The 11,810-nt window shown below is 40.3% G+C and overlaps 1 protein-coding gene across 1 annotated transcript in view; it reads left to right on the forward strand.

Annotated features, from left to right (window-relative positions):
• Positions 1 to 8,347, forward strand: part of COG6 (component of oligomeric golgi complex 6) — a 64,641-nt gene extending 56,294 nt beyond the window's left edge. The window contains exons 18-19 of the mRNA XM_075420875.1: positions 2,119 to 2,198; positions 5,862 to 8,347. Of these exons, the coding sequence (XP_075276990.1) occupies positions 2,119 to 2,198; positions 5,862 to 6,009 (228 nt within the window). The 3' untranslated portion in view covers positions 6,010 to 8,347. The remainder of the gene's footprint in view (positions 1 to 2,118; positions 2,199 to 5,861) is intronic.
• Positions 8,348 to 11,810: the final 3,463 nt, after the last annotated feature.

Consider the following 11,810-nt stretch of genomic DNA (forward strand, 5'->3'; position numbering starts at 1 on the left):
AACCAACACCCCCAGGTCCTTTTCTGCCGAGCAAGCTCTCCAGCCACTCCTCCCCAAGCCTGTAGCGTTGCGTGGAGTTGTTGTGACGCAAGTGCAGGACCTGGCACTTGGCCTTGTTGAACCTCATACAGTTGGCCTCAGCTCATCGATCCAGTCTGTCCAGATCCCTCTGCAGAGCCTTGCTACCCTCAAGTAGATCGACATTCCCACCCAACTTGGTGTCATTTGCAAACTTACTGAGGGAGCACTCCACCCCTTGTCCAGATTTCTTGATAAAGATGTTAAACAGAACTGGCCCCAGTACTGAATTCCGGGTCTCAGTCACTTGTGCCCGGCTGCCAGCTGTATTTAGCTCCATTCACCACCACTCTTTGGTCCCAGCCATCCAGCCAGTTTGCACGTTGAAATGATGGATGGATGTGGATTTACTACATGTGTGGGTGAATGTGGATTTTATGTACTTCACTCTGGTGAGACCTCACTTGGAGTACTGCATCCAGCTCTGGAGCTCTCAGCACAGGAAAGACATGGACCTGTTGGAGCAGGTCCAGAGGACACAAGAACGATCAGAGGGATGGAACACCTCTGCTATGAAGAAAGGCTGAGAGAGTTCGGGCTCTTCAGGCTGGAGGAGAGAAGGTGCCAAGCAGATGTTACTGCAGCCTTTCAGTACTTAAAGGGGGCTTATCAGAAAGACGGGAACAGACTTTTTAGCAGGGCCTGTAGCGATAGGACAAGGAGTAATGGTTTTAAACTAAAGGGAGCAGATTTAGACTGCATAGAAGGAAAAGATTTTTTGCAGTGAGAGTGATGAAACGCTGGAGCATGTTGTCCAGAGAGGTGGCAAATGGCCCATCCTTGGAAACATTCAAGGTCAGGTTGGATGGCGCTCTGAGCAACCTGATCTAGTTGAAGATGTCCCTGATCGTTGCAGGGGGGGTTGGGTTAGATGACCTTTAAAGGTCCTTTCCAACCCAAGCTATTCTATGTTTCTATGATTTTAGGGTTTACCAGTTTGAGAAGATTCATCCAGTGTTCAGGAAGGTTGCCATCATTATACGGAGTTGGCTAGGGCCTTTCCTGAATGAGTAATTCCAAGGATGGAGGTTGTACAGCTTTTCTGGGTAATCTGTTCAGTGTTTGATAACACTCCTGGTGAGAATTTTTCCTCTAACTAATCAGAATTTTCTTCAGTGTAGTATGTGTCTGGTGTTCCTCATGATTTCACCTGTGAGAAGACCTGGGTCCATCTTCTCTGTAGTCCCCATTTAATCATAGAATCATAAAATGGATTGGGTGGAAAGGAACCTTAAAGGTCATCTAGTTCTAACCCTGTCGCCATGGGCAGCTACACCTGCCACTAGACCAGGTTGCTCAAAGCCCCATCCAACCTGGCCTTGAACACTTCTGGGGATGGGGCCTCCACAACTTCTGTGATAGATAGTTGAAGACAGCAGTAATGTTCTTTCTTAGTGTTGTCCTCTCCAAACTACTAGAATCAAAGCACCACATTTTTTTCCACTGTATTGTATGAAGGAGGAGAAGTAGGCCTAGAAGCAACTTGAGGAATCTGAACTAGGTCCCTTGCTCTTGTTCTTCCCAGCACAAGTGCTTGTTAGATTAGCAATGACTCCCTGCCAAAAAGTAAGAAGCAGCATGTAAAAAAAAAAATATATAAAATGTGCAACACGTGTAACTTGGACACACTAGATTTCTGTCTGGAGACTCCTGTATTCCCTCTGCGCTGAATAGACTAGGTCTGGTGTTCAGAGGTGCATACATACATGCACCAGCTGGACAGGACACTTAGGTAATTATGGAAGCTGGATTTCCATTATTTGCCCGTCCACCCATACTCCTCAGAGTCAGAAACTTAAAATTTTCGTGACAGAGGTGCTGAAGTTAGACATTTGATTTGGACTATAAAGTTCTACCTTAAACAGTTGTATGTTGTGTTAGGCTCTATCTTAAATATAGAAAAAGAGGAATCTTTTTCAAATAAGGAGGTACCATTTTAATGTAATCAATTTTCAGAGATCTGAGTTTTTACCTATTTTCACCTCACAGCAACTTTTTAATACATTGATCTCGTATTCGGTTTTTTTCCCCCCAACCTAGGCTCAGTTTGATCGCTATCTGTCTGCTCCAGATAGTCTGTTAATGTCCCAGCTGAATTTCCTTCTGAGTGCCACTGTGAAGTAAGTACCTTACCTTTGAATTTCTATTATGCTCGCATAATGATCAGAAAGATGAATTTGATTAGGTTTTAGTGGATCATGATGAGAATCTAAGTTATCAGCTGGTATCATATTTGCATTGTCCTTCAGGTCACAATTCAATTTTGTTCTGACTCTCCTTTTTTTGAACGAGCAATGAGGAATATGTAATTCTGTAACTTTCTGAAGTAGTTAGTCTTGATTTAACGGACACCATCCAAATGAATTACATTCATCTATTTTGAACATATTCTGCTGTGTAGGAAGTTTTTTGTCAATTTAGTTGTAAATTGGCTTAGAACTATTTTGTAAGCATTCCAAAGAGAGATGAAATATGTAATTCTCCATTCAGGATTTCTTTTATCCCCACTGCTGCATCAAGTCTAGAATTTTCAACTTTGTTGTCGCCTGCTGTAGAGTATTGGCATTCTGTCTCATTGAATGTCGTGCTGAGATTACTTTTCACCTAATATGTTTTTGCGGTGATTTCTTCTTTGAAGTATGGAAGTGAGAGCTTTATTATTTATCTCCTCTTGTTTTTTTGAATAGAACTAAACCCTAAGGCTAGGGAAAGTGCCACGAATTTCTTTCCAATTAAATGTGAACCATATGAAGGCATTTTATAGAACTTAAACTAAGAGAATTACATGCTGCACTGATCAAAAAACTTCTCTTGACATTATTTTTCACACTTTTTTGAAGAATGCAGGTTACAGAATATACTAGAAATTGAGACTAGCACATCACATTTTATGTAATGCAACAATATTTGGAGTCTCATTACTAATACCTGTCCTCAGCGGGACTGTATTACAGCATCTCGCAATTAAAAAGTGACATATGTCAAGGAAAAAATTATTTATCGTTGGGAGTTTATCAGAATAGTGTAGAATAGTTCAGTTGTTAGGGACCTACAGTGATCATCTAGTCCACCTGGCGGGTTCTGCTGCTCTGTTGCTCAGGTTCTCCTCATACAAAGACTTCCAGTTTCATGCTGTATTCCTGGTTCATGGCTCGGCGCTTGGTGCTTTTCAGTAGTTCGTTGGGCCTCTCTGCTGGGGTTACCATTCCCTCAGCTCAGCCAGCAGAGCTGACCCTGGTGCGAGAGCTGTTCTGCTCCAGTGTAGATCGAACAGGGTAGCTTGAGCAGTAATGTCAGTGAAGCATTGCAGCTTCTGCTTCTAGGTGTCAAGCTATTAAATCTGTATTTTAGCCGCTGGTATTATTTTTTTTTAATGTAGGTCTACTTAAAAATCATAATAACAGTAAATGTATTTTGAAAGCCTCAATTTTTTACTGCTAATATGGAAGCAGTTTCTCAGAGGTAGACTGTGCTACCGTGAAGACTCAGGCACAGTGAAATTATTTTGACAATCATTTCTTCTGTCAGATGAAGCACAATACACTGGTCATGTATGCGTTCTTAGCCTTATCCCATTGATAAGCTTTTTAAACCTCTCAGCACAATTTAAGCTGAATTCATGTTGTCTTGCAACAGTGGGCAGCTGAGAGGTGAGAGGAGGTCCTCTGCAAGGATGGTTGCTGTAACTGCTACATCTTGGCTCACATGCAGGAGTTTATTAACCTGCTGTAAGTCAATGCTATAGGTCAGGCTCTGCTCAGAATAAAAAAAAATAGTCTGTTGGCCCGTTAGCCTTCAGACATGTGGCTTTAAACACAAGCAATCTTTCTGAAGTAAAGATACCTATTTACAGAGATGCATGCTTGTAGAATTGCAATCTTAATAGTCAATATTTTCTGTAGTAAATAAACCTTAAAATTCAGAAGTTTCTCAAATTTCAAGCAAAACATTTAACCAGTACTGTAATTTTAATCTCTGGCTATAGTAGATGAAAATTTCAAGTTAGTTCTGCAGACGTTTAATGTCAGTTTTAAAGACATCTTCCTTGAAATCACATAATTGTGATCACTGTTCTGGTGGTAAAGTTGGAACCCAAGAGTTATTTGGTTCTCAAAATCAGACAACGTGCTTTTGCTAAGTGTATTATATACACACTGGCAATAGCATTTAAGCTTTACAACTATGAAGAACATTCCTTCCAACACTTGCCAGTGCATGCTCTTTCAAATTACTTTGCTCCTTTAAAATGTGTTAAGCTTTTTTTTTTTAAGATATTTATTTATGTGGTTGTTGCTTTTGAGAGGCTCTTTTCTTTTGTGTTGGATCACAGAAACTAAATGCTGGAATCACTATTTTTGGAAAATGCTGCCATTTGTGTTAGTGATAAAATGTATCATGTTGTTATGGCAACTGAAATCCTAATGTACTGATTAATCACACTGACATTATTTGATGGAAAGACTCATTTGATGCTGTTCAATCCTCTGGAATATTTTAATGAACTTTTTTCTTTTAATGTCATTTGGTGCAATACAGTTAGTTTTATGCAAATTCTGCGTGCAATACTTTCTTAAAAGATTGTCGTGTTACAGTAGCTTAGTGATCCCAGACTGTGTTCAGACACAGTTGTTTAACCTGAACACCTTGAATATAGTTCCCGTATAATAGTGTGTCTAAATTTGCTATTATAAGGCCAGTCTTTTTCAGGTATTCTAATAATGTAGTGATACTGGCAGTTGATCCTGTGTATTGGAAAACTGGATACTTTGCATCACAATAAAATGCAGGTTTTGTCTCTTATTCCTTTTTCTCATAGCTTCTGTTTCTTAGTATTTCCTGAAAAGACAAAGTTCTACGCACTTGGTCTTTGAGATTCCTTTAACTTGTCTGTTCTCAACAGCTGGTAGATTCAGCCCTGATTTTAGTGAATGCAGTTTTGATGTCTTTGTTCCTTTGCTGCGTATGATTGCGGGGCTGAATCTGGATTCATGGTTACCTTGGTTTCCTCAGCTTCTCCTGGTGCACCGCTTGCACGGGTTTGGCTGTAAAACAGCTGTAACTACTATTTCCGATAGATAAAAATGCATGTGCAACTGTAAACACATCACCATGGTGACTGGAGTAAACTGATTCAATGGGCAATGTAAAATAAAAATACTAGTTTGTCTTAAAAAATTATGAACTTCCCAGTGAAATTTAGCGTCCAGTCTCTGTGCGTTGTTACTTACTTAGATCCAGAAAAATAACAAGATACAGCCTTCATATCATTGTTGGTAAAAGACTGTAGCAAGTTTTAAATCTCTGACCGCTGTCACTTCCTTTTTGACTGATTATGGAATCAGGTGCTGCCAATATAAAGCAAATAGCATATATTTGTTGGTGGATGAAAAAAAAGATGTGTATTTACACAGGACAGCAAGAAGCCACAGGGGGTAGAAGGTGGATAACTAAGATTATCAGTCTTTTAAAAGATACAGGGGGGAGTGCAGGTGAAAAACTAATCTATGCAAATTAAATCCTTCTACTATTTCTGATTGCAGAAATAAAGAAGCTGGGTTCTTGGTTATCAAGACCATATATGTGAGTTTATCTATGTACAATACAAAGAGATGAAGAAGGCTGCTTTTGTTTTAAAACTTTAAGCTGTTTTCACAATTGAAGTAAAAGAGCTTTTTAATGTAACTGACACATTTATTTTTAGTGTCTGTCTTTAATTCTTTGTATGTAGTACAGTTATATTCCCTATGATTTGCAAATTATCGTTTTTGTTTTGTTTTTTTTAGAGAGCAGATAATAAAACAGTCAACAGAACTGGTCTGCAGAGCTTACAGTGAGTTATATGCAGCTGTGATGGATCCTTCAAACGAATATAAGGAACCAGAAACCATACTACACAGATCTCCTCATCAAGTTCAGGCGCTCCTTTCATAGTCGTGCTTTCCCCAGGCTTATCAGAACCCGTAATTCTGTATTTGTTGAATATTTGCATCGGGTTATTTTTCTGTTTTGAATTTTGATGTGTAATTGTATGGTTAAAATATGTAGGAGTGCAGTTTTGTTTAATCTGCTTGGCAGAAGTCTAGTCTCTCCTGTGTCTTTTGAATACCTTCTATAAAGAAAATAGAATATAGATTAAAAATTATTTTAATGTATTCCTCTAATGGAAATGGACCTTGACAATATGCAATCTCTTCGAAAAAGGGAGTAAAGGAGAAAGAAGCTTTTTCCTTACTGTACATAATCCTTTCAGCTAGAGATTGAACCAGTGGCTCTTATGACCTCACCAATATTTTTATTTGCTCTTTTCCGTGTTCTTTCACTCTTTTTCTCAGCCTATCATCACTAAATGCTGATAACTGTTATTTTAATACAACTGATATACTTTGAATGTCTCAAGTCCATCACTTTTACGTCTGATAAATCATTTCAGAATATTTGATGCTGTTTTTCAAATCCTGTTGATTAAATCTTTGGGGCAAAATGTGTGTGCTTTTTTGGAATCCATTATCACTTGCTAGTTCTGGTATTTTCTGTAAGAAAAATATTTGACCTACATGCCTGTACATAATCTGGAACTTAATTTTTTAAATTATTTGTATATTTTTGTTTTACTGGAAGGATTTTGTTTTAGTGCAATCATTCTGTAGTTATCCATATATCAGTTGAACTTGCAGATCTGTTTAGGCTGGGACCAATAACAATGTAGGTTAGGAAAATGGTTTGCACAGCAGTATGGCCATTCCTCCTTCACATGTACATGTGTGTTGTTTTGCTTTTTTTTGGGTACGGAAGAAGTCCATCTGCTCTACTACAAGCATTTATTCAGTCAGTAATCTGCCAAGAGAGTTTCGTGGTTTATATGTCTGCTGCGGTGCTCCTAAAAATTACAGTGGAGTTCACCTGTGGCAGCCACAGGCTGTTCTGGGAATTACGTGGAAGAGCCAGGATCTGGAGTTGTCCTAGGCTGATGCATAGAAAGCCGTGAGTGAAGGTTTCATTTCTTTTCTCCTTCGATGCAAAGCTGAACCTGCTCTGTGTCAAAATCCTAATTATATACAGAGTTATGACTTAGGGTACCTTTGCTTCCAGTAAAAGAAGAAAATAGATACACAGGACACTGGTTTTCCGTTGGGCCTTACGATAATTTTCTGCAAATTCCTTAAACATACTCTTCTTTCATGAAAACCTTGTTATAGGGAAACCTTCAGGGAACAAGAAGTTAGTAAAAGGAATTTAGGGTGTTTTGGGGTTAGGTTTTTTGTTTGTTTCTTTTTAAAGGATCATTTAAGCTAAGTGTTTCATGGGAAGCATTTCACTTTTTTTTTCCCCTCGTTGTCGTTGTGTGGGTGCCACAGAGTTTTTACAGTTGCCTTCGTTTACACTTGTATTACATGTGGCTTGTTTATATACATCAAGGGGAGTAGTCGTTCATAATGAATAACTTAACATCTTATTTTTATCAGTAATTCTTCCCCATATAAAATACATAGGCAGCCAAGTCTGCAGTTTAGTTTATGCTTGCAAAAGAGCAAGAAATAGAAAAGAGCAGTAGCAATACATTTTAGTCTCTTGGAAAACTCATTGCACAAGATATATCCAATGTGCTCAGAAATCAGCTTCCTTGGTAATACTACAATAAAGCAATAGCTCCTTTTCCAAATGGGCATTATTTGTTGGTGTGATAGAAAAAGATTTGAGAGTGTAAGAGTCCCTGGAGTTGTTGGATAAATGTGAATGTTAGATTCACTCTGTTTAAAAACTCCAGACCTGTAAGACAACAAGTTGTAGCAGCTTAGAAAAGCTCTAATGGAAAATTGTGCTCTTTTACTAGGTAAGGCACTTTAAATTAATCATTTTGCATTACCATAGTATATATTCAGAAGGCTGTTCATTGTTGTTTAATAATGTTAATATTGCTTAATATGCCTGTAATTATTATCTAATATGTGAAAATTACATCAGTTGTGAAAGGATTATAAATTAGCTTGTTATTAGATTAATATACCCATAAGAATGAATTTTTTCCTGAAATTACACTCAACATCAGTCTCCAATACTCAATCAGTAGTTTGCATGAGGATTAGTAAGAATGAGTCCCTGTAGAGACTTATCCATGATTTTATCTTCTCTTAATAAAAATGCGGAAGCTATATAAAGCTGTAACTTCTAAAGATTAAAGTCTGTCACTAATTGTGGTCTGTGCAATTGAAGCAAATGACAGAGAGTCACAAACGAGAAAGAACATCAATAAAAGCATTTGATTTACAGACTTCTGTCTTCCATGTTGTTATTTCCTTTTGCTTGCCTTCCTAAGAAGAGGAAGGAAAGGATGATTAGACTTTGACCTGCCTTTGCTACCTGGGCATTTCTGACCCTTTTATTTTACAAATTCCCAGGATTTGCACACCAGGAACTGTGAAGCTGCTGTCCTCCAGCTGCACAGTTAGATGGGATGACCCGTAAGTGCTGCAGTAAATGGAATCATTCTGGGTGCCGGTACTGGGTCCGCATTCCGACCAGTTGCTGCAGGTCTGAGTCGGGCATCACGGTGCCTGAAGAGGTGCTCACCTCTGCCGTTGGTCCTTAAACACTTTGTACGGCGGGGCACGCCTTCAGCGAGGGAGTCCGGTGTTCTGTGCTGGGGAGCAACGTGCTTGGGAAAACTGGGCAGAGAGAGGGGTTCGGATACTGCCTAGAGCAGGCGGTGCTCTCAGCATTTGGCACTCTGACAGCCCAGTTCTGGGAACAGATGCGTAAAAGGCCTGGTTTTGCATCGTTGTCTGGTGCAAAGCGCGCTCTCATCGGAAGTGGGAGAGCTGAGTTTGAGCCGAAGGAGTTTGAAATCGACAACTCCCACCTTCCTGGAGAGCACCCAGGCCCTTGGCTGTTGTGTGGCATGGGATGGGACAGCTCTATTTCTTGTCTTTTGAATTTAGCAGCTGTGCATAAATCAGTGGAAAATACGGGAGGCGTGAGGTAGAGCAAGCAAGGAGGAGTTTGGCCCTGTGGCATCCACGTGAGGGCTCCAAGGTCTATATCGTCCTCCAGTTGTTACATAGGGACCATATCTTTCACCTCCGATACCTGAGTCCTGGAAACAGAATCAGGGTCCCAGGACTTTGTCACCCACAGAATATCCAGCAAACAGCACGCTACAGGTGCAGTTTGGGTTGGACCCGAGGTGGTTCATCCGCTCTAGTGACAATGCCTCTGTGTTCAATCCTGTGTGGACAATTTTCTCCTCCCCTCTTTACAGATATGCACACCACTATGGAAATAAAATACAGAAGTTTTTCTAGTTATAGCAAGCACACTGCAGCCCAGCCACAGTGATTTTTTTGTTTTCTATTATAGGAAAAGAGAAGCTTAAGGAGGTTTAGCAAGGTGATAATACATTTGTTTTGCAGCATTTCAGAGTGTTCCTCCCTATTTTCTGAGATTTATGACTCTAGCCCTGCATTTAATAGACTCAGCTGTAATTATTTTTATTAGAGTTTTTGAAATATGTGTTGGAGGAAAATACTTTCAGAACCGCTAAACTTTTCCATTCACTTAAAAAACTCTAGCTGTTCTTTGATCCCTCTGCTTGTCTTGCTGAGTCACTTTGCAGGCAGCCCAGGGGGTGGGAAGCTTATAAAATTTTGAAAATTAAACAAAGGGGTTAGACATATTTCCATGAGTGAAACACACCCTCCAGAAGCAACACAGACATGGGTGTGGGTTTGTTTGAAATCTCCTGCCACCTGTTTCTGAGGGAAAATGCAGAAAAAGAGCCATTTGCCTGTGATGGGGGCACCAATCCACAACAGCCGTGGCAGGGTTAGGTGTTACAAACTGATGTTAAATTGATGTTACATTTGAAGGGTTTGAAGAATTTTCAAAATGCAGATTAGAAGAAACTGGCAGTGGAAGTGAAAGTTATGTCGTATAGCTGAACTGCCTTGCATATTGGATTTACTTGTTAAAGGTTTCCAGAACCTCTGCGTCTTTTCCCTGCTGCTCTTAAGCACGTTGCAAACTAAACTTCAAGACAATCCTGCTACAATTCTAACCCTTGTGTAGATTGGAGTAAAATGAGATGCTTTGAGTCACCCAGTGACACACAAAGCAGTAGTTGAAATGGGAGACAATTTGTTTCTTGAAAGAATTTCAAAAAGTAGGAAATGAATGTAACTTGAACTTGGGTATTTGTCCTGAAGGGTGGAGAGGCGATGCCCTTCGGGTGGCAGGGCAGATCTCTCCAGCTGTTTGCTGCATGGTAGGAAGCCAACTTCAGTATTTCGGAATTAGACTACTTCTTCAGAAGTGTTTTTAAAGGAGAACCTGTGCTCTTGTGCTGAGCTAAACCAGGTGTTCGCTGCCCAGCGAGGCTGCTGGGCTGGTGCTCCAGTGGGGATGTTCTCACTAGCCCAAGGTATGTGGTTACCAAATGCTCAAAAGGTGGGTGAGCCTCTTGTCACACTGAGGTTTTCATCTGATACCCCAGCTATCCCATCCTTGAGTAAAGAGCCACGTTACATAGAGCTGGTGTAGGGCTCAAGTAAACCCAAGACGTTGCTTCTGTCTCGGTCCTTGACCAACTGTTTGTCCCCTCAAAGATGACAGGAGTAAATCTGTAGTAATCTGCAGAACCCAGTGATGCAAAGCTGTGGAAAGACAAAGTGCAAAGGAACCCTTTACACCTAAAATGCACACTTCTCCCTTCTCTTATGTACATCAAGTCCTAAATGAGAGTACAACCCCCTCGCGCTGCAGTTGTCACGCAGGCTTTGCATACAATGGAAAGATGAACTGCAAAGGCTTTTCTCTTAACAAAAAAAGAAGTTTATTTTGACCACTTTGCTTTAGCAGTAAGGAAGCCTTGATCGAGCAAGATATGGCTGAAATGCACTTGACAGACGACTGCAGAGCAGCTGACAAAAAAAGGCCGTTGATTGTTTCATATTCAGACAAAGGAGCTTTCGTTTGCTGCCTGCTTCACAGATGTGGTGTTGTCAAATTGCAGGAAAATGCCTGGCAGACTGTATCATTGACTATATTTAGGGAGAAAAAAAAATCAGAACATGCTATTTATAGAAGCCATACAAATAGGCAGAGTTCTTATCAGCCAAAGATAACATTAGTCGTGATTTATCAAAGTAATCTTGATTTTATGGAAAATGGATAATAGGGTGTAATTTAATCCTTTGTGAGTGTAATGTATATTTCAAAGGGTTCTTTTTTGTCAATAAAACCATTTGTTGTTAAACTAATTAGTCTTGTTGCTGTTGTTTATGGCAGGATAAAAGATGCCTGTTAATGAAAATGTGGAGGAGAAGACGGGTTCGAAAGTTTGTGAAATATTTTGTACTCCTTGCAAGCCAGTTTTCTGATCAAAACAGGTTTTGCCTCTTTCGCTGTGAGCCTGCATTAACTGAGTCTGTGCAGATGATACATTTTCCTTTTTTTAATTCCAAAAATGTATTACCCCAAGAATTCCTCTCATCTCTGGGTTTTTCACCTGCTACAGGCGTCAGGGGCTCCTCCGCCTTTCCCTGGGTATGGACGCTGGCGTGAGCTGCCGTGCCTGCTGGCCCCACAGCCCAGCACCGACGGGGACGGGGACAGGGAGGGTGACGTTCCTGGATGCTTCTCCCTGCTCTCTGCATTTTTTCCACCATGTGCAAACACATTCCAGGAGACACAGAGAAATGGAATAGGGAAGAAAACAGAGTTGCCTGGGCGCTTCCCGT

This window comes from Opisthocomus hoazin, chromosome 1 (genome assembly GCF_030867145.1).
Source record: "Opisthocomus hoazin isolate bOpiHoa1 chromosome 1, bOpiHoa1.hap1, whole genome shotgun sequence".
In the NCBI taxonomy this organism is placed as follows: Eukaryota; Metazoa; Chordata; class Aves; order Opisthocomiformes; family Opisthocomidae; genus Opisthocomus; species Opisthocomus hoazin.